At 34.6% G+C, this 26,605-nt stretch overlaps 2 protein-coding genes across 2 annotated transcripts in view; both read left to right on the forward strand.

The window, feature by feature from the left end:
- The window catches only part of LOC140448735 (uncharacterized), a 123,384-nt gene that overhangs the window by 79,844 nt on the left and 16,935 nt on the right, over positions 1-26,605 (forward strand). The window contains exons 10-11 of the mRNA XM_072541847.1: positions 10,702-10,971; positions 11,925-12,225. Of these exons, the coding sequence (XP_072397948.1) occupies positions 10,702-10,971; positions 11,925-12,225 (571 nt within the window). The remainder of the gene's footprint in view (positions 1-10,701; positions 10,972-11,924; positions 12,226-26,605) is intronic.
- LOC140447297 (uncharacterized) lies at positions 157-10,453 on the forward strand. Its single transcript, XM_072539886.1, has 2 exons — positions 157-5,660; positions 6,035-10,453. Exons 1-2 carry the CDS (start codon positions 5,656-5,658, stop codon positions 8,070-8,072), a joined length of 2,043 nt encoding a protein of 680 aa, XP_072395987.1. The 5' UTR covers positions 157-5,655; the 3' UTR covers positions 8,073-10,453.

The raw sequence follows: 26,605 nt of genomic DNA on the forward strand, positions 1-26,605 counted from the left end.
CCACATAACATCTTGTTACTTGAACAATATGCAAATGTTTCAAATTTTTCAGAAGAAGTGATGATAAAAATCTAGTCATAATTTACTAAAATCCTTTTAAGGGTCCATCATGGGCATATATACGCTCGTGATGGACCTTTTAATATGCCCTTAATGGACTTTTTGTATAAAATAAATAAATACCAAACTATTTTATTAAACCAAAAGACCTTTTTTGCTTCTTTTTCTGCAATTGTTTGTTTTATATCTTCAATTTCTGGAGTTGAATTTAAATATGATGTTTTACCCCGTTTTCTACTTATTTTCTGCGGTACTTCAGATAATCCAACTAAAGAGGATGACAAATATCTTCTACCGATATGTTTAGGAGTGACCATGATGTCGATTTCTAATAAGGGGGTCTTTTTGATAAACTTTCAATCGAAGAAACATTTTGGCTCCAATGTTCCGGTGGTGAGTTCTGGTCAGAACATCCTGGCAGTAAGTTTTGTTCAGAATTTTCTCTAATTGTTCTTATAGGCGGCAAAAATTGCCAGCCCTCGAAGACATCTGGATTGAACAGTTGTATTCCTGTCTTTTTAAATGCATTGATTGAATTTGATGGTAGAGCACTTTTAAAATATGCTCTATTAAAGAGATCGGTTAGTTTAAATTGAGTCATTCTTTTACCTGGATTCTGTCGCAGCCATAATTGAATTTCTTGGTCGTACTAAATTTGAAGAAGTCTAAAAAATCCAACGTCCAAGGGTTGAACGTGATGAGAGCATTGAGCAGGAAAACAAAACATCTTCTTCTTAAAGTGCCTATCCGTTCCGGATGTTGGCGATCATCACGGCTATCTTTACTTTGTTTATTGCAGCGCGAAACAGTTCAGTGGTAGTCGTGTTATACTACTTTCGTAAATTTTGAAGCCCTGGAAATGCGTCTTCTTCCCGGTCCTCTCTTACCATTTACCTTCCCTTAGAGAATCAGCTGGAGAAGTACGTAACATTCTTGATTTCTCATTACATGTCCTAGATATTCCAACTTTTTAGTTTTGACGGTCATGAGAATTTCACATTCTTTCCCCATTCTACGCAGGACCTCCACATTAGTAACTCTGTCAACCCAGGATATACGTAAGATGCGCCTATAACACCACATTTCGAAAGCTTTGAGCCGATTCATAGATGCAACAGTCAGTGTCCACGCTTCCATTCCGTAGAGCAGAACTGTGAATATGTAGCAGTTCGATAGACGGCATTTTGTTTTTAATGATATGTCTCGACTGTTGAAAATAGTTCTCATTCTAACGAATGCTGCTTTTGCTTTTATTATTCGCTGTTTAATTTCTGTTGAGTGGTCCCATTGGCTATTTAAATTGGTGCCTAGATATGTATATTGCTTTTGCTAAAACAAAACATAATAATACGTTTTCCTTTGTAAATTGGAGAGTTTCGAAACTTTTATGACTACCATGGTCATAGAGTAACAACAAAACTTTGTCGGTTTTAGAAGCCTTTGTATACTTTAAAAAATGTTGCAGCAACAGATAGAAAATACCGGAAGTCATCCATCCTTTTTCTTGAGCGAAGGCTACACTTCCAGTAGGTGCATCGATCATAAGTTCATCTTTTTTTCTCTGTCGAGGAAAAATCAACTTGTTTTCGACCTTTACTACCATAAATTTTCTGAGATGTCTTTTGCACAGTTGTCAAACCGGACTCATCATCTATATTATAAATTCTTTCCGGTGGAAACTGAAAAAAATAGGCACATATATTTGGTTTATTAAAAACTTAAGCCCTTTCCAACGAAGTATTCTCTGGAGTGCGTAATGATACTGAGGATTACCCTTTAAAACCTCTCACCCATTTCCAGCCTGCTATCCTGGCTTCCTTATTAAAATTGTGGCTAATATTGTTTCTTTCAGCTACTTCGTATACAAGTTTTCGCAAATGTTTACTGAACAGTCCAAAAAAACAAGTTTCCGTAATGATGATATGGGCAGCAGTTTCTTGTTCAATAGTAGAGCCAACACTGTAAAACATATTAAGTAAATTATTAAGTAGCAAAACTGAACGTATGTCCAATTTATTTTCTTTTTTCTATGATGGACCTCTATTCCGTTATGGGTAACGAAACAGAGCTCGATCGTAGGCAAATACAAGGCAGTAACTTTAATTTTGTTACTTTTGTTTTGACCATTTTAACCTGAAACAAAAACAAAGTATAGTATTTGACAAAAATGTAGTCATTTTATACAAAATAAATGCAACACTTAGCTTAACGTGTGTTACCAGTAAAATACTACTTACCGAAAAATTTTATTGGATCTCTCTCTCTCTTGTTGTTTCCCCATTACTAAGGATAGTGATTTCTTCCAATATTCCTAACAACTTTTCTCCATTGGTCTTTATCGGTCGGACTATCTAGTTGGTAATCGTCCTCTTGATCTTCTCTTCGTTTCCAGAAACAATTAATCTTTGCAAACTATCGTCCAATTCCGAGGCTTCTGTTCGGTTCTCTGAGCATTGATTTTTTTGACAGTAAGTAGGCTGCTAACCTTGCTCACCAACCCCCTTTCCGGAGGACCATTTTTCCCTTCCTCGTCAGCCCCGACCCTGCCTTCCATTGGAGTTGGTTACCCAATCTCCAGCAAGGTTGCTCAGGTTTTCGAGGGTACACCCGTGCAGCCCAAGCCGCACTTCGTGGAAGTGAGGATAGGGATTGAGTAGGAGAAGCTAGAGAATGCTAACTGGAAACAGCATCTTATATTGCGCTTCACTACCCCTTTGAATCCCTCTAACATATGCAGCGGAGACAAGGACCGATACAAGAAAGACGAAACAACAAATCAACACTATCGAAATGAAAGTATTAAGATCAATAGCGGGCATATCATTAAGAGATGCAAAATTCAAAATATTAACAGGTGGATAAAAACAAGAAAAAAAACTGGAACGAACATGTAAACCGAATGGGATAGATTAGCGAACATCTGTAAAAACAACAAGCCATATAGCAGAAGACCCGTTGGAAGGCTGCCAAAAAGGTGGAAAGATAATGTACAGTCAACAACGACTGAAACAGAATAAGAGGTAGACAAACAGGAGTAATCCTAGTCGCGCGAAGAAGAAGAAGAGGAAGACTATCGTCACTTCTATGAACCACGTGAGCAAAAAATTGCAGAATACGTTGCAGACATTTGTCTTTCCAAACTTTAGTTAGGCAACTCATCGCATTTTTTGCCATACCAACACGTCTCCGAACTTCTGCTTCACAGTTACCATCGTTTGTTATATTAGACCCGAGATAGACAAAACTGTCCACTATCTGGTATTCCTGTAATATGTTAGTCAGTTGAATAGTGCAAAATCTGTCGACCACCATTATTTTTGTCTTAGCTTTATTGATTTTCAGACCAACTTTATTGGTTCTGTACTCAACTCTTCGCAGGAGATTAAACATTTCTTGCTCATTTGCTGCTATAAGTGTAGTGTCATCAGCAAATCTTGGAGATTTTCCTACCAGCCACTGTTACTCCACCGGCCTATCTATTTAAAGGCGTCCTCATGACATGTTCACCATAATAAATGTTGAATAAGTCAGGACCTCTGGTCTAGTCGTACTGTTTCTATATTGGACTGGAACAGATTTTTAATAAGTGTCACCAAGTGCATTGGTGTGACCATTTCTATTAAAATGGACCACAGATTTATCCAGCTTACACAATCAAATGCCTTTTGGTAGTCAACGAAGCATATAATCACAGGTACTTGAAATTCTCTGAACTTTTCAATGAGTTGCCTCAGATTCAGGATTTGTTCTCGTGTACTTTTACCCTTTACAAACCACGCTTAATCCTGAGGTATTTGGTAATGAAGATAGGTTTTTAATCTGTGTTTGATAATATGCAACAAGATTTTACTAGCATGTGTTATTAGCGACAAACCACTATCTTCTGAAATATCCCTTGGTTAATTTCGACAGCCATGTTCCTCTATCTCTCTGCATATTTGAGAGATGTAATTAGCTTTGTCTTGGCGGCACTCTTTTCTGATTTCTCTCGATAACACTCTGTATTCAGCGTTTGTTTCGTATCTAATTTTATGTTCTTTTCTGCCTTGAATCACAGTCCACATATTATCGGATATCCACAGCTTACAGCCCGTGGAAACCTCTGCCACACAGTCTTTTGCTGCCTCAATTACCTTATCTTTGAGATAGATCCAAGTACTCTCAAGGTCAGTATCTAGTTGGTCTAAAGTCTAAAGAAATAGCTTCGTTTAGGTTTTGTTGGAAGTCATTGATTTTTGATAGATTTAGAGACACGAGTTTTCTTCGGGGTCTTCTTTTGAGGACTTTAAAACGAACTAGAGCGTCCAATACCAGGAGTTGATGATCGCTTTCACAGTCTGCGCCAGGATATGTTTTACAGTTATTGGCCAAAGACTTCCGTTTTGATCTTATTAGGATGTAGTCTATTTGATTTCTTGTTTGTCCATCTGGGCTGCGGCATGTGTATAATCTCCGTAGATGATGTTGATAGAACGTGTTTGTAATTGTCTGCCCATTAAGTCCAACTGTCCCAGTCCATTTTTCATCCATCCATCCTACTTTTGCGTTAAAGTCTAAAATTATGATTAGTTCAAGATTCAGAATGGCGCTAACAGTTTCTTCTAGACAACCATAGAACCTGTTGATGTCTTCTTCTTGTGCAGCTGTTTTAGGCGCGTATAACTGGACAAGGTGTAGGGTATTAGTATATATTCTCATTTTAATAATTTATTAGACCACCAACGTCAAATTTTAATTTTATTTCATACAGTTACTGTTCTGAACAGTCACTTGTCTGGAACTTGTGAATGGAACCGCGCGCTATTTGAAATTACAGCTGAAAGTCCGTCATAGGCAGGGGTCCAAAATAGGCACATTTCCCCTACATGTTTTTATTCTACACGATTCTTCTTTTCAACTAAAAAGAATTTGGAAAACGTTATAATAACTAATATTAATATATAGGTAATTAATAAATAAAAAAAAAACGTACTTTTATAAGAATAACATCGAAAAGTCGGTTTGTTTAGATTCAAGTCATGATTTAACTCTTAACTCGAAATATTTCAATTAAAACTATTATTATAAGTTAAAGTCTGTCACAGACGTATCTACAAAATTACAAATTTTGGGATTTAGTTGCCCAAAAAGTATCTACAGTTTCCCAAAAAGTAACTTCTTCTTCTTCTAGTTCCATGACCGTTATCGATCGTTGGATATCATGTTGGCTACCGTATTCGCTATCGCGACTTTATTGACAGCAGCTCTAAATAACGATGTAGTTGATTTTCCATACCATTGCCTTAGATTTTTCAGCCATGATGTTCTTCTTCTACCAGGACGACGATTACCTTGGATCTTTCCCTGAATGATCAGATGTAAAAGATCATATTTTTCAGGGTGTCTCATAATGTGACCGAAGTATTCCAGCTTCAGCTCCAAAAAGTAACACATAGGGTAGGTGGGGGCAAAAGTCCGCATGGGGTAAGAATCCGCACACGCTTTCTAGATGACAGAGCGAATATATTAACTTGATTCACACATGGATCGGTCAGTACCTTTCGAACAGCGCTGTAGATTATACACGTGTTTCGTGCGGCGGTAGTTAACGAAAATATGAGGTAAGTTTTAAATTTTGCTGTTCTAATCTAATTTTTTTTTTTCATTCTTTTGAAGATTGTATGTGTTAAATTATTTTTCTAAAAAGTCTTTTAACTAATTTATGTAAGCCGGTTTATTGCAAATAATGTTAAGATACAAAATCTTTAATTTGAGGTTAGTTTGTTCCAAACAAGCCTAGCTAAAATTAATAGTGAACTTTGGGGTAAAAGTCCGCATGTCGGAAGGGGCAAAGATCCGCATGCGGATTTTTGCCTCATTAAGGAAGTTTTTGTTTATTATCTAGAATTTTACTTATTTCATAAAGTTTTTTTTAGAAGTTTGTATAAATTACGTTTTTGTTTGTTTGTTTGTAAAAATTACGTTTTTGTTTTAGGACGTACAAGAGAAAAAATGAGAACCTAAGACCATTTACAGACGATGTTTTTATGCAGGCTAAACATTTAAAGGAAAGGGGTCTATCAACACGAGAAATAGGTAGAACTCTTGGCTATGATGAATCTACCATTCGAAAGAGGCTAAAAGCGGACAGAAGCGTTAATTTCTTGGGTAGATTTCGACCTGTATTTACTCCAGAACAGGAAAAGCAAATAGTGGACCATTGTAAAGCTTTAGACTTACGTTTCTATGGGCTCACCCTAAAATCGCTTCGTTTTCTGGCATATCAGTTTGCAGAACGAAATGGTATTCAGCATCAATTTTCTAAGCAATCAAAACTAGCAGGTAGAGATTGGACTAGAAATTTTATGAAACGAAACCGCCTTTCACTCCGTACACCACGAAAAACCAGTGTAGCTAGGACCATGGGGTTCAACAAACATCAATTGACACAGTATTTTCAAAATTTAAAATCTGTCTTGGAGAAATATAAATTTCCAGCGAATAAAATCTACAACATGGATGAGACTGGTCTACAAACAGTGCCAAATAAATTACCTAAACATGTTGCTCCCACTGGAAAAAAAGAAGTAGCAAAAAATGTAGCTGCAGAGCAAGGAAGAACTGTGACAGCTGCATGTCCTATGAGTGCAACAGGACACTATGTTCCACCATTCTTTATTTTCGCACGCAAAAGACTAAATCCTCTTTTGATAAAGGACGCTCCAACTGGTTCTGTTTTGGCTGTAACTGATTCTGGATACATGAATTCCGTTAAGTTTCTTCAATTTTTGGAGCACTTTCGCAAATATACAAATCCTTCCGCTGAAAGCCCAGTGCTATTAATTTTGGATAACCACATATCCCATACCACTCTAGAAGCCATCACTTACGCAAAAAATAATAACATCCATTTGCTCAGCCTCCCACCTCATAGCAGCCATCGAACTCAACCACTGGACAGAAACTTTTTTAGGCCATTAAAAGCTTACTATGATGATTTGTGTGATAATTGGACCACATCTAATCCCGGTCAAGTAGTCACAGAATACCACGTCGCTGGATTATTTAAGCAGGCCTATGAGAAAACTGCTACTATAGAAAAAGCTGTTAATGGATTTAAAATGACAGGTATTTTCCCTTTAGATGAAAATATCTTTACTGAAGAAGATTTTTTACCTTCTTCAGTAACTGAACAAGAGCAAGAAGAAGTAGATGATCTTGACCGAAATAATAAAGATACACAATTAAGAATTGTATTTGACGAAGACAAAAGTCAGGAAAATGACAAAGCAGAAGAACTAAATAGTAAAGCAGAAGAAGCAAGTGGTGAAGCAGAAGAACGAAATGTTGAAAATCTACCAGATAGAGCTAGCATTTCAAGTAACCGGGAATCAAAACCCGGAAGCTCGAAAAATGAAATGTCTACTACGTTACCGTCAGATATCATTCCGTTGCCAAAACTAACAAAAAAGAGAAAACGAACAAGAAAAGGATTGAAATCTACACTTCTGACATCTACTCCACATAAAGAGCAAATGGAAATCTCAGAGCTGGAGAAGAAATACAAAATAAACGAGAAAAAAAGGAAGGAAAGCATTAAGGAAAATAAAAATACAGTAAGAAAAGTATTTGAAGAAAAACAAAATATACTAAATAAAAAGGAATATGAATATTCTTCTGACTCGGACGCGCAAATATCACTTCATGATAGTAGCAGCAATTCAAGTTTTTCTGAAAGTGATGCTGATAATGAATTATCCGAATTAAGTCCAGGAGAGTTTGCTATAGTAAAAGTTTACGGCAAAACCAAGGACTCATTTCGAATGTATGTTATGCGAATTACTGTAATAGTAGATGAGGGTTACAGTGGTATTTATTATAGAAGGGCACCCAATACAATGCGTTTTTCAGAAACTGAAGAAGAGTTTTTTGTTAACAAGACAGACATTATAAGGAAACTTTCCAAGCCATTGCTAGGCAGTTCTGCTAGATTTAAGGACTTTGTGAGCTTATCAACCGATTTAAGTGATTAAATGTTGCACTAGTTGTAACCTAAAAAGTGTTTCAGCTTTTAAAAATTTCTTTTATTTTTTATCTTTTTGTGTTTAGGTCATATATTTACTTGTTTGTATGTTTATAAGTTTTTAGATCATGTTTTTTGACAAAATAAAGATTTTTATTTGATACGTTGTTAATTTTTATTTTTATAAAATTATTTTTATTCAAAGGGGGCAAAGATCCGCTATGCGGACTTTTGCCCCAATTAATGGGGCAAGAATCCGATTTGTAAAATATTGTACTTTCCGCTATAGTTTTTTTTCTTACAGCTGTTTAGCTGTTGTTTTATATTTAGAGCTAAGGGCATTAGTTATCCTAATGGCCTGACAAATTTAATATGTATACTGCAATCAAAAGTGTGGCAAATATTGCATATATATAAAGTGCGGACTTTTACCCCCACCTACCCTATATTAAAATTAAGAAAAAACAAAATCAAAATAAAATATATTTTTTCTTAAAAACATTATAGACCAGGGTTGATAATTTTTGAGACAAAAGAAATAGCAACAGGATGGAAACCATTAGATAAAGAAAAAATATAACAAGAACTAAAGGAAAAATAATTTACGTGCGATTTGAAGTCTAAGGGGGTGAGTTATTAATAATTGTAAAAAACAGACACAATCACGATTTTCGGCAAAACTACAAGTTCTATGGAAAAAGTTGTACGTAATAAAACGATATATATTTTTAGTATTTACATTTTTTTCACATAACCTCAAAATTTATGCGAAAAAACAAATAACCGAGATTTTGGTTTTTTATTTTTATCTTCCACAAAAAAATTGTTTTTCCACGAAATTTGGTTAAAACTAACGCTTTTATGTTCAAAACACACTGTAATATTCTTTTGATTTATATATTTATTTTTCCCTTATTTTGATTTAATGTTGAAAAAGCTCCCTAATTTTCAATTTTTTTTATTAATAAAACATCCCTTAATAGGAGTCTTTTACACAGCAATCTGATCAGAACGATCAATGAGCAGTTCTGTTCTATCCTAAATTAATACTAGGTAATAAATACTTAAAACTGTAGGTGCATCCAATAATATTTCTACAGGGTCTTTCTTACTTACGGTAATTATTTACCCAAGCTCTCGTGCACACTAAGCCGCACTATAATCTGCTTTTGAACTAATCACTACATTAACTCGAAGGACTTTACCCACTTCACTCTTCTTACTAAGTATACCTAAGTATTATAACCAAAGCGCTTATATCAAGGTTAAACCGAACCCTCTAATAGCACTGCAAATAAATTGTCTCTGGTCGTTCCCTTTATTTTTTTATTTTTAAACTTAGAATAGTCACTAATTTCTGAGTAATCTTCTGTGCCTACTCTTTTTGTCTCTATGTACATTTTGTTTACGCGAATTGGGACGAAAGCAGCATAATCTCCCAGAGTTCGCCAGCTCTCTGTGATATCAAAGAAAGCGTTTTTTGTAATTTTTGTAAGATATTACTAAACCAATTTTCAAAAAGATATGCATTCATTTCTTCATGGTAATTTTCTGTCTTTCTTACCTCAAAAAGTAAAAGTCATTCATTAACAATCTTCCAATCATTATCAATCCGATATGTAAAACTATGATACCCTGTAGGGCACTGTAACTTTTATACGTAATTTGAGATAGGTGTCTGATCTTAGACAAGGAAAGAGAGGGGATGCGTAATCGTATGGAATTGACTGAAGACAAAAGCGGCACCAGAAAGGTTACCAGGTTTAGAATATTGGATATAAATATATTAATAAATAGATTTTTTTCAAAATTTATAATTAAACACTGACAGAATGATTACTTTTTGAACATGATTTTATCATTACATATTTTTTAGTAGATCTACCTAGTGTTTCAGTAAATCAGTAAATTGAAGTTGAAATCAGTAAGACAAATCAGTAGACCTGGTAACTCTGCAAAGGTAGTAATGGGCAACGTACTGGCACCAAAACATGGCGGTCACATCGAAACTGGCTTCACTTTTTGAAGGTTGATTAAATGAGCGTTACCTGTCCTCTCTCTTTCCTTGTCTAACTGTCTGATAAATACCTCGAGGGTAGAGTATATATTTCAATTTTCAATATCGTTCAAAAGACACTAAGATACTTCGAGTTAAGGGTTAACCTCAAAAAATTACTGGTGACGTCATAACTACATTGTTATATTGAAATAGAAATAACTGATAAAGATTTATGTATTTCTGTGGTTTATAGAAAGTACAGTTTTGTTTATTATCATTGTTTGTTTGAAAACAAAAATGGTTTAAAAATACTTAGCTATTTAGTTAGTTTGATAGAGTTGTATTTAATTTAGGCTAATTTACCTTATCAATAATAAAACATTTGACTTTTATCCTGATTTGTTTAATTATTGTTAATTTTTATTGAGCCTATTAATGGATAGTTTTAACGATTACTACACAAATAACGATGAAGGAAATTGTGTTATTGCCTTTGCAGTCGCATTGATTTGCCTGTCATTAATACGTTCTTTATGAAGACTAAAGACCAGTATGTTGGCGGCAGAAATGCAAGTCAGATAGATTTTATGCGTGTAAAAAAAAACAGCTAAAAGTGGTTACCAACTGTAAAGTGATAAAGGGTGACTAGTCAATACCGACCGGTGATAGCGGATACGGAGATAAAGATGAGGCGGAATGGAAAGCAAGTAAGACACCAGAAAGTAGAGTGGTGGGAGTTAAAGGATAAGGGTTTGGAAAAAGTCTTTAAGAGTACAGTGCTGGAAGAGCATGAGGAAGAAGATACGGTAAATAACTGGTGGGAAGCCAACAGTAAAGTTGTGGTGCGAGTGGGAGAGGAAGTGCTAGGAAAATCATCTGGTAAAGGACCCCCTAGAGACAAAGAAACTTGGTAGTGGAACGACGAGGTGCAACAGAAGATTAGAGAGAAGAAAGAGGTATGACAGGTCTAAAACAGAGGAAGATATATGCAAGGTAGCAAGGCGCGCTGTAGCTACTGCTTAGAAAAGATTGTCTGCACAGCTGTATGAAGAGTTGGAAACAGCTGAGGGGATGAAAAGGTTAAAGGTTATACTGCATTGCTAAAGCAAGCGACAAATCATCAAAGGAGTTGACAGTGTGACATATGTGACGGTGACAACCATGTGTGACAGAATAAGAGTGCGAATGGAAGAGTGTTATGATGGTAGATCGAAGCAGGATCCATTTATAAGCCCTTCAGATACCTACACCTCCTAAGGCGGGTCCATTATTGGAATATTGGACACCCCTATTATTAGAATAGGCCCATAGGACCTATTCTTTGGCGTTTCTGGGGTCCAGGCTGTTCCGGCCTCCTATATCTGCAGTAATCAGCAGGAACTATAACTTTGAGCCCTTCCTGCGTTCTGAACGTCTAATCCTTTAGAAACTTTGTGGTTTCACAGAAAGTCACAAGCCTATTTAAGGATAACTCCCCCTGTACTAAGTGAATGTACCCATACCAAGTTAACCCTATTAGTTCGCGCAACATCAGCGTGCGGATCCAGGAGTGTTAAGAACCGATGTTGAAATAAACTAAAGATGGCATTAGTACTGTACAAAAGTTGCTAAATAAAGAACACAAGAATAGAGACAAAGGATCCGGGATCTCAAATGAAAATGTAATACCGGGGATAGCGAGAAATGAGGTTGTCGAGTCGTTAAAAAAGATGAAGAATGGTAAGGCGGTTCTGATGGAATACCTATGGAGGTTTGGAACGCTCTAGGAGAGGAAGGTATTGATATTTTGTAGCAAATGATAAGTATGACTAAATGGTTGGGAAAAGGTATCCGGGACACTAAAATACACACTATACTGTATAGCGGTAAAGATGAAGGAAATAAAGAATTTGGAGTAGCCTTTATCGTAGATAATAAAATGAAGCACCTGATAACAGACTTTCAAGCCATCAATGAAAGAATCTGCAAGCTTAGGATAAAAACGCATTTCTTTAACATAACCCTTATAAATGTACACTGTCCCACAAATGAACAGGAAGAAGACACTAAGGTAGCCTTTTATCAAGATTTAGAACGAATCTATGACTCAATACCAAGAAACGACATGAAAATGGTGATAGGCGACACAAACGCCAAGATCGGAAAAGAAGAAGAATACACAGGGGTAATAGGGAAACATAGTTTGCATAGAGACATAAATGAGAATGGTCAGTTTCTAATAGATTTCGCAGCTGGAAAGAATATGATTATCAGTTCGACATGCTTCCCACATCGGGACATACATAAGGGCACCTGGATATCACCTGACGGAAATACGATCAATCAAATAGACCATATACTGGCTGAAAAAAGAATGGCGACGAGTATATTAGATGTAAAAAGCAGACGTGGTGCAAGCTGTGACTCAGACCATCTGCTAGTACAGGCACGGTTTAGATGCAAAATCAGTCGACAGGTAAAGGAAAAATATACAAAACAAGAAAAACTAAACTTAGACAACCTAAAAGTCTCTGAGGTACAAGAAAGATTTGAGAGAACAGTGGATGAAAAATTACTAGAAGAAAACAGAGCAGACTCTACAATAGAAAACCAATGGAACACAATAAGCAGTATCATACTCAACACAGCGAAAGAAGTCTTAGGAACAAAGACACAACGGAGAGAAGAAACATGGTTCGATGAAGAATGCAAACAAGCTATACAGGAAAGAAATGAAGCGCATAAGAATTACATACTCAGACGTACTAGAGAGAGAAAAACAGAACATGAGAACAAAAGACGAAGAGCAGATAAACTGTGCAGGCAGAAAAAGAGAAAGTATGAAAACCAACGGATACTAAACATAGAGAGAGAGTTTAAGGAAAACGAAACACGTAGCGCATACCAATTAATCAAACATCTAAGACAAGGATACAAACCGAGGACTAGCCTCTGCAAAAATAAGAAAGGTGAAATCATTAGCGATATGGACGAAATTAAGAGAACCTGGATGACATATTTTAAGGAATTACTAAACAAAGGGACACAACTACCATTACAACAACAGTGGCAGCAGCAGGCACGACAGGAGGTACAACAACAAGAACTGGGGAAAGATGGAGAAGAAAATGAATTAACTAGACCCCCAACGCTAGAGGAGGTCCAAACGGCAATCCACATACAAAAAAGCCATAAAGCACCGGGAATAGATAAAATACCGGCAGAACTACTCAAGCAAGGAGGAAGGAATTTGACACAACAGATGTACCAGCTAATACGAGAGATATGGATAGAAGAAGAAATTCCCCAACAATGGAAGAAAAGTATAATCTGCCCTATTCATAAAAAAGGAGACAAACTGTTGTGTCAGAATTATAGAGGCATCTCTTTACTTTGTTCGGGATACAAAATACTCACAAACATCATTAATCGAAGACTACAACCTCTCACGGAAAAAATCATCGGGGAATATCAAGCAGGGTTTAGGCAAAATAGATCTACCATTGACCAACTATTTACAGTTAAACAAATACTAGCCAAAGCATGGGAATATGACATGGACGTTTACAATCTCTTTGTAGATTTTAAACAAGCCTATGATTCAATAGATAGAACAATTCTACCTAATATACTGAAAGAATTTGGCATACCATCAAAATTAATACGACTAGTGCAAATGACAATGACAGAAACAGAAGCACAGGTATGTATTCAGGGACAGATCACTGATGCGTTTACGATAACGCAAGGACTGAAACAAGGCGACGGACTAGCTCCAACGCTCTTTAATCTTGTTCTGGAATATGTAATTAGACGGTTGACGGTGAGCGGAAATAACATACTTACAAACAAGTCTACCCAATTAGCAGCATACGCAGATGACATAAACATAATGAGCAGAACAATGAATGCAGCGGAAGAAACCTACGTTGAGTTGAAACAGAGTGCAGAAGCAGTAGGGCTAGCAATAAATACAAATAAAACAAAACTACTCATACAAACCAGATCAAATAGACCGGTGCAACAACACTTTATTGACGATATAGAACATGTAAATAGATTCACATACCTAGGAATGGATCTGGTCGCAAGCAATGAAGAAGAACCGGAAATAAATAGAAGGCTTGTGCTGGCAAATAAAGCCTATTTCGCGATGGGCCACATATTCAAATCGCGAGACGTACACCGGAAAACAAAACTCCGGGTCTATAAAACAATAATCAGGCCCATAGTAAGTTATGGTTGCGAAACATGGGTGGTGACACAGAAATCTGCCAATGCATTAGATGTGTTTGAAAGAAAAATATTACGTAGGATCCTGGGCCCAATAAGTGAAAACAACAACTGGCGAATTAGGTACAATAGAGAAATATACGAGCAATATAGCGAACCACCTCTAGCACAACATACTAAACTGCAGAGATTACGATGGGCAGGGCACGTGGTCCGCATGCATGAGAATAGAATCCCCAGAAAATTATTAAATGCAAGAATGCAGGGAAAAAGACCTGTTGGAAGACCTAAAAAGAGATGGGAAGATGAAGTCGATGAGGATGCCAGGAACTGCCTGGGAACGCGTTCATGGAAAAGAACAGCGGTAAATAGAGATGGTTGGAGAAGCCTGTTGAAGGAGGCCAAGGCCCGATTTGGGCTGTAGCGCCATTGGATGGATGGAAATGATAAGTATGATATATGAGGAAAAAAGGATGTCCAATGCATGGAGAGAGAGTGTGTGATGGTATAAAGATAAAAAGGTACATTCCGGACTGTAAGAGCTATAGACAGATAAAGTTAATGTCGCACACAATGAAAATTTGAGAGAGAACCATAGAGCATAGGTTAAGGAGAGAGACATCGATAGAAGAAAAATAGTTTGGGTTTATGCAAGGGAGGAAGACAACGGACGCCTTGTTTGCATTGAGATAGTTGATAGAGAAATACGGCAAGGAGAAAAGAAAGCTACATTTGGTATTTATAGATCTTGAGACAACGTATGACACAGTCCTTAGGCAAGAGCTATGGAGATGTATAAGAGATGTAAGACATAAATGTACGTACTGAGAAGTACGTAACATTCGTGAAGGATATGTTTTATTATTAGTATTGCAACGCAATGAGTGACAAAGAAAGATTACCGGCAGTAGGTGTTGTGTATTTAATGAAGCACAGACTAACAAAACATAACTATTTATTTACTTACGTAAATAAATCAAACTATTTAATTCGGTATATCGACAATTATCGCTGCCATCGTTCCAAACATTAATTTTTAAGGTTTTAAATTCATCGATTTTTTTTAATTCTTTACTTTTCTTTTTCTTTATCTACTTTAAGGCTTTCATGATCAGAACCACCTAAAAATAAATCTTATTAAACTTGTTCCTACAATATAAATTAAACTGAGCATAGAAGACAATGCTACAGTAACTTAATTGTCAAAATGTAGGATATGCACCGCTTCGAAATAAATTTTAAATTTCGAAATTTGGCGGTTTATTCTATATTTATCTAAAAATTCGCAACAGATATTTTACTATAGAATTACGAATGATTAAAAATACAAATTTTTTGGACGTTTTTGACAAGTATATTTATACAGTGAAAATTAGTGGTATATTTGGCTCGTTTTAAATATTGATAATAAATTAAACATAAATAATAACTTCCAAAGTTGTTTGATAATGCATGGTAATCGAAGATTTCTTTTTATCTATTAAACCTTAATAAAATAAATTTTTGGCAGTAATATTTTTATTAAAACGAAACCATACACATAACCTACAAGATCGTCAATTTCTAAAATAACATTAGAATGCTTACTAAATAAATTTACCAGAAGTGATCATTCTACTACACACTACAAACAATTAGACCATTATAATGCAATAGTCACATAGAGTTTGGCGCTTAAGACAGACTTACATCAAATGAACACGTTTTGGTCAGGTTGTCCAAATAAACTTTTAAATAAACTTATAATATCCCCGCGTGTTATTGTCGTTCAAACTCGTAATTAACTCTCCCAGAAGCCGATAGAATGGAAAACACAAGTTGATATTTTTTGTCGCTTAAATCACTTCGGGCTCAATATAAACGTTAAGAAGACAAAGCTTGTGATAATTATCAAGAAAATGATAACAGACGGTCAACTCTAAGTCAACCAATCCCCTGTAGAAAGAGTGACGCACTACAACTACCTCGGCACCATAATAAATGAAGAATGGACCAACAACCAGGAGATTAGAGCACGCATCGGAAAAGCTAGATCCACCTTCAATCGAATGGGGGCCTTCTTCAAGAGTCACAACCTCTCTCTTGATACAAAAGTAAGAATGCTGCGAGGCTACGTCTTCTCTGTCCTTTTTTATGGCGTTGAATCGTGGACCTTGAACGAAGATATGTGCAGAAAACTGGAAGTATTTGAGATGTGGCTATATTAGAGAATACTTAAGATCCCGTGGACTGACCGAGTCACAAATAAGAAGGTCCTCAGAAGAATGAGTAAGAACCGAGAGGTACTGACCACCATCAAATCTCGAAAGTTACAATTCTTCGGACATATTATGCGAAATAAATCCAGACATGCTCTCCTTCAAGTCATCCTGCAAGGAAAAATATTTGGAAAATGAGGTCCAGGAAGGAGAAGAATATCTTGGTTAAAGAAACTCAGAATCTGGTCCAATACAGCGTCTGTGCAGTTTTTCTGCGCTGCTGCAGATAAGATAAAGAGATCAATCTTAAATTTATGATTATATACGATGCTTCAATAAATATTTAAAATAAATTGTTTTACCCAGCTCAAAAGTTTTCTATTTTTCAATTTATTATACATAGGATTCTTTATTTGAATTTTATTGTGGTAATTTTTGTATGTGGGTACATTTTTTTTTCAATTTAGTTTGATAACGTTATGTAAACTGCATCTAGACTTCATGACTGCATGAATATTACAGTTTTAGTCGTTTTGTATGAATAATACTCGTTACGAGGCTCAAAGCTCTTCGATCTTGAATCCAGCGATATCCTCAACAGTAGTAATAAACATATAAATAAAATCATTAATTAATTCTGAACACCGTATGTAACACTAAATAAACAAAATGATCAATATGATGGAGCCATGAGGTAGATTTACATTCAGTTTTTTAGATTATTTATAACCCATCTATTTGCTTATGTGCATTTCTGAATACTACGGTTTAAATATTTAGTTACTGTAGATGTTACGGGACGACCTGTAGGTTTTCAAAAGTTGGAAAATCACGTTCATAAATATCCCAGTTTTCAAAATGCAATACTTAAATGAAATAAAAGAGAAGTATAAAAACGTCAATTGTAATATTAGCCATTTTGTAATTCTTATAACCGACGGAAGTTTGGCTCACATATTTTGGTTTATTTCTTACAATACGAATTATGACAATTTGCAAAGATCCAGTGGATCTATTGTATTTTTCTTGTATGAATCTCTTGGACAATTTTGCCCGAGAAAAAAATTTACAATGAATCTCTAAATTATTTTAATTGTGATCTTTAAGTATTAAAATAACTGCATTCGACCTACAAAGTTCCAAATGCAGGAGGATTTAAGGCTTGTAGTCGTATAACGTCAATATATCTTCCTGTAATACGCGCCAGTCCATTCCTGCATTTTCCTTCCGTTGCCATGGTGATTGACGACAATCGATAATAACAGATGCAGAAATTACCTAGCTCCAGCCCGGGTTAGTAATAAACCGTCATTGTTGACACACAAATAAATTCAATTCGGTAGTAGAGACACAGAAATGCCAATATTTGGAAGTAAATTTTCACCGAAGAAAATTCCTACGAGAAAAGCCAATGCGGAAAATGTTCCTATTAATTTGACAGAGACGAGAGTGCATTTGGATCTGGGGGACCAGAAGTTCGCTTTTGAGAGAGGAAACTGGGTGCCAGGTATGTATATTTTGTAAATAATAAAGTGATTCTTGATATAATAACATTTTCTTCGCCTTTTATTGCTATAATATACGCTTGTAAAACATCTCTAGGTACATTTTAAATTTATTTTATTTTATGTAAAATTAATTTAATAACCAAATATGGTTGCTGCATGCATTATTTCACTATTTACTGTGTAATGGTCATGATTATTCTCTTTCTTCTAGGTTGTTATCTCTTGTGAATTTCATCTTTTGTTTGTCATTAATAATTGTAGTTTGTTATACAGGGTGTGTCACAACGAGCTTACACTATCTATGTATCGAAAACTACTTACACAAGAATTTATAAAAATTGGTTTACGAACTTAAACAAAATATTTGACAGACATGCCACTTCCGGTTATACCCGTGGCTCTCGGCTAAAAGGGCATATCTATGCAAAATGAAATTGTTCAGAAGACGAAATTGAAAGTTCAACATTTTTCTAAAATCAAATGTGTTACTTTAGCTATTGTTTGGCATATTATAATGAAAGAGAATCGAATAAACTAACTTTTGCTGCATATAAACAATTCATACCTAATTCTAATTTGAAGTTATTATACTCCATTCGCTTAGCTCGGGCATATTTTGACAGATTCATTGTCGGAAACCTACAACACAACAATTCCTACTTCTCAGTATTAATAGCTTAAGTATACTAAAGTAGAAACCCTCAATTTAGAAGAGTGATATCATAGTTTAAACGCGGAATATCCTCAAATTTAAATGTACACAGCGGCCCTCGAAAACTGCCTGTTTTCTCGATTGCAATTTGCGTTTCCTCATAAGAAATTACAGAATATATAAAGTAGTATATTTATTTGTGTTTCTCTATAGTAGACTTGACCAGAAGTTGTCGTACAATGTAGCCAATTCTTGTTCACAAGTAGTAATTATGGCCATACAAAACCTGTATTCTTCCATGCAGCGATTATTACCGTCATAAAAATACAAAAAAACCTGATTTTTTCAATAGTAAAAATTAAGCACAAAATTGTAATGAAATAAATTTTATTTATATGTTCCGTTTCGTTACATATTTAAATTTATAAAATAAAAATCGATATTTTAAAACAATATTTTTCAATCGTTTGGCAACTTTGGAATTAGCGACGGAATTCCGTTTCAATTCAGATCCACAGAAAGCCGTAAGACTAGTTTTTGTCGAGCGAGTGCCCATCAACAATAGGTTATTTACATTGGCGTTTCTGAGGGTAGGGTATTTTATGCGATAAGTTTGTGTTATTGATAAAACGTGTTATTGATAATACGAGTGTTATAGTTTGTCGTTTTATAGTAAATTTTTAGTTATATTCTGTGATTATTTGGTTTGAGTTTTATTGGAGTTGGACGAAAAACCGAGTTGTTCCAAGAGAAGACTGCAAAATTCTGATGTTGATTCCAAAAATGAAATGCCGCAAAAGAGACGGAAAATGTTAACGTCCGAAGAGAAGGTAATAATACGCAACGTTTATGAAGGAATTGTCGGCAGAAAAATGGAATTAAATGTTAGCCAAGCGGTGGACATTTGTAGCAGTTTAACAAAAGTATCCGTTAGTTGTATTTATCGTGTACTTAAAAATACATCGGAAAATAAAAGGCAAGAAAAAGGTAAAACTAGAGGTAGGAAAAGCATTGTTTTGGATGACGAGACAAGGAATATTATACGTCGAAAAATTCATTCATTTTATTTTCGGAGTGAAATTCCAACACTGAAAAATATTTCTCAAGAGCTCGAAAACGATGACTCCTTACCCAAGATATCTCGTAGAGTCTTAACCAGGACCATGCGTGAAATGAACTTTCGATATGTAAAACTATGAAAAAGTATGCTATTAGAAAAAAATAAAATTATTGTGCGGAGAAGAAAATATTTAGAAGAAATACGCAAAATTCGCAGCACTGGACGCAAAATATGTTATTTGGATGAAACCTGGATTAACCAAGGTTGGAAAAGGTGATACAGTTGGAAAAGTTTGGCAAGATTTAAATGTCAAAAGTAAACGCGAAGCATTTATAGAAGGCTGATATACAGGATTAAAAGCTCCATCAGGAAAGGGACGGCGTTTAATCGTCACCCATATAGGAAGTGATACAAGGTTTCTTGATGATGGTTTTCTTCAATTTGAGTCGAAAAAAACAGGTGATTATTAAAGAAATTGAAAGGGAGGATTCAACAATGGCTTACAGAAAAGGGGATTGCATACGAAGAATCAATGCTCAAAATTTAGCTCCTTGACATTGCACGGTTAAGGAAAATTGAATATCTTAAATATGCTGTAGATGAAACTGCAAAAGATTATGGTGTCAAAGTTCTGCGTCTACCACCTTATCATTGCGAACTTAATCCCATTGAACTTATCTGGGAGCAAGTGAAAGGAGAAGTAGCACGCAATAACAAAACGTTCAAATTAAACGAAATTAAGAAACTTTTGATTCAAGCAATCCTCCATGTAACTCCAGAGAAATGGGCTAAATGTATAGGCCACATAATTAAAGAAGAACATCGTATGTGGGAACTTGACACTTATATAAAAGTTTTACTAGAGCCAATTATAATTACACCAGGTGGTGAAGATAATGACAGCGATAGCAGCACTGCATCTTCAGGTTTAGACAGCGAAGAATATTTTCTAATAGTTTAATAAGAACATCAGCATAAAAAAAACCAAAAACAAAAAAAAAACGAGAAGAACATAGTAAGTGTGTATAGTGTTTGTGTTTAAACACATCAAACATTATTTTTATTTTGTTTTTATAGAATTTTATTTTGTTTTATAGGATTTTATTTGGTTTTGTTTTATACTGTTTAAGTGTTTTGTTCATTTTATTTAATAAGACAATATGGCTCTTGGCGAACACCCATTTAAAAAAAGTATCGCGCCACAAGACATACCTCTGGGGTGGTGTGGAAACTGTCTTAAAATTTGTTTTAAAAAAATTTCATTGTGTAACTCTTTAAGGACGGGTCACGTCAAAAGACGTTTTAGCGTAACTTCCGCGACAGCCGGTTGGTATCAGTAAACTTTCTGCAAAATTACTTCTTTTTTATAGCTTTTTGTTTATGGCATTCTGTATTTTTAGGGGAGTGTAGGGAATGAGCCACAAAATATTTATTCATATGTTTATTTATTGACGTTTCGATCTCTATATCCAGAGACCGTTTTCAATTATACAAATGATAGTACTATTTATTTTCTATGGTTTTTCGCTTGTCGTTCTGTATTTTTAGAAATGATGTTGGGAATAAGCCACAATATATTTATTCAAATGTTTAATTTACGGACGTTTCGATCTCTATAAAGAGACCGTTTTCAAACATACAAATGACAGATATATTTATTTTTCTATAGCTGCTTGTTTGTGGCATTCTGTATTTTTAGGGAGAAGGTTGGACATAAACCACAATATATCTATTTACATGTTTAATACATTGACGTTTCGATCTCTATTCCGTTTTTAAAGATAGAAAAAAAAATAAACAATATAAGATTATAAAAATATATAATAATAAACAAATAAAATAAATATAACTATCATTTATATCTTTGAAAGCGGTCTTTGGATATAGAGATCGAAACGTCAGTAAAAACTTGTAAATAAATATATTGTGGCCTATTTCGAACATTAATATTTGAAAAATAAAATATAATTAACGTTAAAATAAAAGTAAGTGTACGTCACTGGATTTCCAAACAGCTTTCCGCATTTCTGGGCCTTTAAACGATGACTCACTCTCTCAAATAGTGAAATTATACCATACGATACTACTATTGCAGACTTCTTTCTTTGAAAAAAAGAAGAATTATTCTAAATAGTGGAAGTGTATACTAAACCCATAACATTTTGGGTAGTATATATTTAAAAGATATATTTTAGTTGTTATAATTTAACATAACTATTTATTATATATTATGGTGCAAATAAATAAATATTTTTTTTTTTTTTTTTTTTTTTTTTTTTTTTTTTTTTGGCATAGACTTTTAGTCATTCAGCCAGACTCAACATGGTAAAAGAAAGATTGTCTGAGTTTATATTAAAATTAAAATAAATATACAAAACAGGTAAACGGGGTCACTCTCTTCTCGCCTAGGGGCCCATCAAGGCATTTTTTTTTTAAACATACAACACTAGGCCACGGTAAGAAAGGAATTTAAACAATTGGGTTAGAGACAAAGGTTACGTTATTAACTAATGTATAATTATTCACATGGTTATTTTACTATCTTTTAAAAACATAACTAATAAATCATACACTGCTCTCGAGTCTAATGATAATAGGTACTGAAGGTTCCAAGGGGCTAATATGTTGTGTTTGTATAAATTATTTATTAATCTGGATGAAGTTATAATATTTCTGGGGCAACTGAAAAATATATGATCTAGGTTTCCTTCTTCTGTACAAAATTCACATTGATCATTATCTAAAACCTTAAGTTTAAATAAATGTTTGGGGTAACAAGCGTGCCCAAATCTCAGTCTTATGATCGTGGTAACATATTTTCTAGGTACATTAAAAAACTTATACCAAGGAGTTTTAGGAATATCTGTTTGAAGAGAAGTGTATCTATTTGGGCTAACAATGGAATATTCCTTCCATATATTATCCCACCTTTGGTATAATCTTAATTTTAAGGAAGCCAGAAAGTCGCAAGCCGTGATTGTATACGAAGTTTCTCTACCAGACATAATACTTTCTCTTGCTAATTGGTCTACATGTTCGTTATTTTCCAAACCTATATGTGCTTTAATCCAAACAAAAAGTACATTTTTGCCCCTTGTTACTAACTTTTGTTTGATATCCTTAATTTTGTAAATATAAGGGCAACTGTACGTATTTGGCAATCCCGGTTTCCCAATAGAGGTCAAAACTGATAAAGAATCTGATAATATCACTATATGGTCCGAGTTACTTTCTGTTGCATAAAGTAAGGCCTCATATATTGCAAGAGCTTCTGCTGTAAAAATAGAGATCTGGGAGTTCAACTTAAATGTGCGTTCTATTCGTTCCAATGGAATAAAAAAAGCGCATCCAGTACCGTTTGATGATTTGGAGGCATCGGTATATATAACAACGGAGTTTTCGAATTCTGATAATATTGAGTGAATAATCTTTCTATTTATGTGTATACTGTCACTATATTTTGGTACCATGATATCTGCATTTGAACCATGATATGTTGCATATGAGATGTTTTGAAGTGTATACGTAGCTTTATCTATCTCTTTTAATGCTTCCATATTATGTTGCAGAGCTTCGCAGACTAAAGGCGATTTCTTTTTTTCCCAGTATTTAGTAGACAAATCATAGCAATTCAGAGTGATGAGCTTTGTGTATAACGGTTGATTTTTTATATATGTCTTTACCAGAAATTTTTCGGTCAGGAAGTTTCGTCTGATATTTAAAGGCGGTTCCAAGGCTTCCAAATACAAGGGTTGAATTGGTGTGGACTTCATAGCACCTAAACATGTACGTAGAGCTGAATTGTGTATTACGTTAGTTTTATTTAGCAATGCATTACTGGCTGATCCATAGAATATGCTTCCGTAATCCAAAATAGAGCGAATATACGCTCTGTAGAATAATAAATTTACGTCTACATCAGCACCCCACCACGTTTTATTAATCGATTTAAGAAAATTTATTCCCTTGTTGCATTTGTTTAACATATCCTCAATGTGATCCTTCCAAGTCAAATGTTTGTCAAGTGTCATACCTAAATATTTGACCTTATTTTTTAGTGGATATTGATGTTTTCCTAATTTAATTATTTGATCATTAGGTTTATAATGTCTGGTAAAAATGCAAACCTGTGATTTATTACAAGATAATTCAAAATTGTTTTTATCAAGCCATTTTTGAAGTAGTTGATAAATACTATCCAAGTTTTTGATTGCTTGTTTATATTCTTTGTGTTCTGTGTAAATGCAGAAATCATCTGCGTATTGTATGAGGTTGAATGGTATGTTGTTTATTTTAATATTGTACAAATCCGCTACGTACAAATTAAACAGGATAGGACTCAATACAGAACCTTGAGGTAATCCTTTGTTTACGATTCTGGGGCCTATGAGCATTTGTTCTTTTCTTAAATAAACTAATCTGTTTGAATAAAGATTAACAATACTATCAGCAAATTGAGCTGGAATTTGAAATATTCTTGTCATTTTTTCTTTGAGTGCTGTTAGACACACAGAGTCATAAGCACCTTCTATATCAAGAAATAATGCCGGTAAGTAATTGTTCCGGGAATAATTGTTTTGAATGTCTACAACTAGGGAAGCCAATGCATCCAAGGTACCAAAACCTTTCCTGAATCCGTATTGTTCTTTGGGTAGAAGGTTCTGTTCTAGTAACCACCATTCTAGCCTAGCCTTAAGTATTCTCTCTAGAGTTTTTTGTACACAAGATAATAAAGATATGGGTCTGTAAGCTTCAACTAATTTTAGATTTTTCCCAGGTTTGGGAATAGGAACGACAATAATATGTTTGAAGGCCGAAAAGTTAGAACCTTCTCGAATTATCTGATTAAAAATATTTAGAAGTAACTCTTTTGCATTATTTGGTAAATTAAATAGCATAATATATTTGATTTCATCATAACCAGGAGAAGTGTTAGGACGGTCACTAAGGGCACAGTCCAATTCTACCATAGTAAACGGTTTTAAGAGAAAATGACTATAACTCGGATTGAATAACATTAAATCTTCGTGATTGTTCACATACGGTGGTGCAATTTTGTCGAAAAACTCTGCTATCCACGAATCTTCTAGTGGTAATGGAGCATTGACCCTTTTCCTGTTCATCCTTTTCGCTTGATTCCAAATCGAAGTAGGCGACGTTTGTTTATTTAATTTTGAGCACCAATCAACCCAGCTTTGTTTGGCTTTCGATTTCAATAATTTCTTAGCGTGTGCACTAGCTTGTTTACATTTAATAAAATTTTCAACTGATGGATCTTGCTTGTATTTTATTAATGAATTTTTTCTTTCTGCAACAATTAGATCACATTCTGCATCCCACCATGGTGAAGGAGTCCGTTTCTTACACTTAAATGGTTTATATTGGCTAATAGATTGTGTGGAAGCTTTATTGATACAGTCTAATAAAAGATTATATTTTTCTTCTACATTTGGGGATATAGGTCCACTTTCATTTAAAGTATTCTCAATTATTTCAGCGTACATATCCCAATTAGCTTTCTTAGTATTCCATTTACTTTTGGGATATATGGTCTCATTAACAGCTCTTGGGTATTCGAATTCTATTTTTACAACATAGTGATTTGATCCAAGTGTATCAGAATCTACAGTCCAAAATGTCTTAGTAAAAATGGAAGGGGAACAAACCGTAATATCAATCATAGAATCTGAATGTCCTGGGTTTCCTTGACAAGTAGGTTGACCGTTATTCATCACAATGAAATCAAGATCCTGTAGGGTCTCTACAATTTGATCGCCAATATTATCATTTTTTGATGATCCCCACAGCGCATTGTGGGCATTCATATCACCCCCAATAATGCAAGGGTGCTTCACTTGGGAAAATAAGTTTGTCCAATCTTCTATTCTGGTTTTGGTTTTTGGACATCTATATACAGAGAGAAAACTCAAGTGAGTATTATCGTAATTAACTTTAATACCACAGGCAAGCAGCTCTTTATTGAAGTTTTTATTTAATTTTAATATTTCAAAACGGATACCCGTTTTTACCAAAACAGCGACACCAGCAAAACCGTCGGCACGATCTTGACGAACAATATTATAACCTTTAAAATTATATACAACATTATTTTTGAACCAGGTTTCACTTAAAAGAGCAATATCAACATCTTCTTTAATAAGGAAATTGAGTAGGCTGTTTTTATTTGCAACAGCTGATCTAGCGTTCCATTGCATAATTTTAAGTTTAGTGTTAAAAGCCATAAATTTAAGTACCTTTAAAAATATCCTCGAGAACAGTATGCAAACCCTTAGCTAACAAATTATTATCCAGTGTTTCTGCATCCTCAAATGATTTTACATTTTTTATAAATTCAGAAAAAAATTTGACTAACGAAATAACCATCTTGTTTTTTTCACCATCTATTGAACTATTAGGTTTATTGGGATTAGGTGGTAGGGGCTGTAACGGGCCAAATCTAAAAGGAAAGGTGGAGGAATCTGTAGGGGATTGTGAAACAGGAGTAGAAACTTTCCTTTTTTTAAGTGCATTATGTTCAGTATTAATCCTACTAGGTCCAGGATGAGTAAAGTTTGTTGATTTTTTCATATACGATCTTGGAATGGTAGGATGAGATGACATAATGTCATCAGATACGTTAGGTAGTTTTGGAAAATTTTCTTCAAGATTTGACAATATCGAAAATTTATTGTTACTAACAAATTCGGAAAAAGATGATTCTTTAAATCTTTTTGCTTCTAGAAAGGAGATTTTTTGATCTAACATAATGTTTTTAATTTTTTTTTGTTCCTCATAAACGGGACAACTTTTGGAGATCGAAATATGATCTTTACTTTTACAATGTATACAAAAAGTTTTTTGAGTGTCGCATATGTGACTATCATTTTTAATTTCTGCACATCGTATACAAAATT

The sequence above is a fragment of the Diabrotica undecimpunctata genome, chromosome 8 (assembly GCF_040954645.1).
Source record: "Diabrotica undecimpunctata isolate CICGRU chromosome 8, icDiaUnde3, whole genome shotgun sequence".
Classification (NCBI taxonomy): Eukaryota; Metazoa; Arthropoda; class Insecta; order Coleoptera; family Chrysomelidae; genus Diabrotica; species Diabrotica undecimpunctata.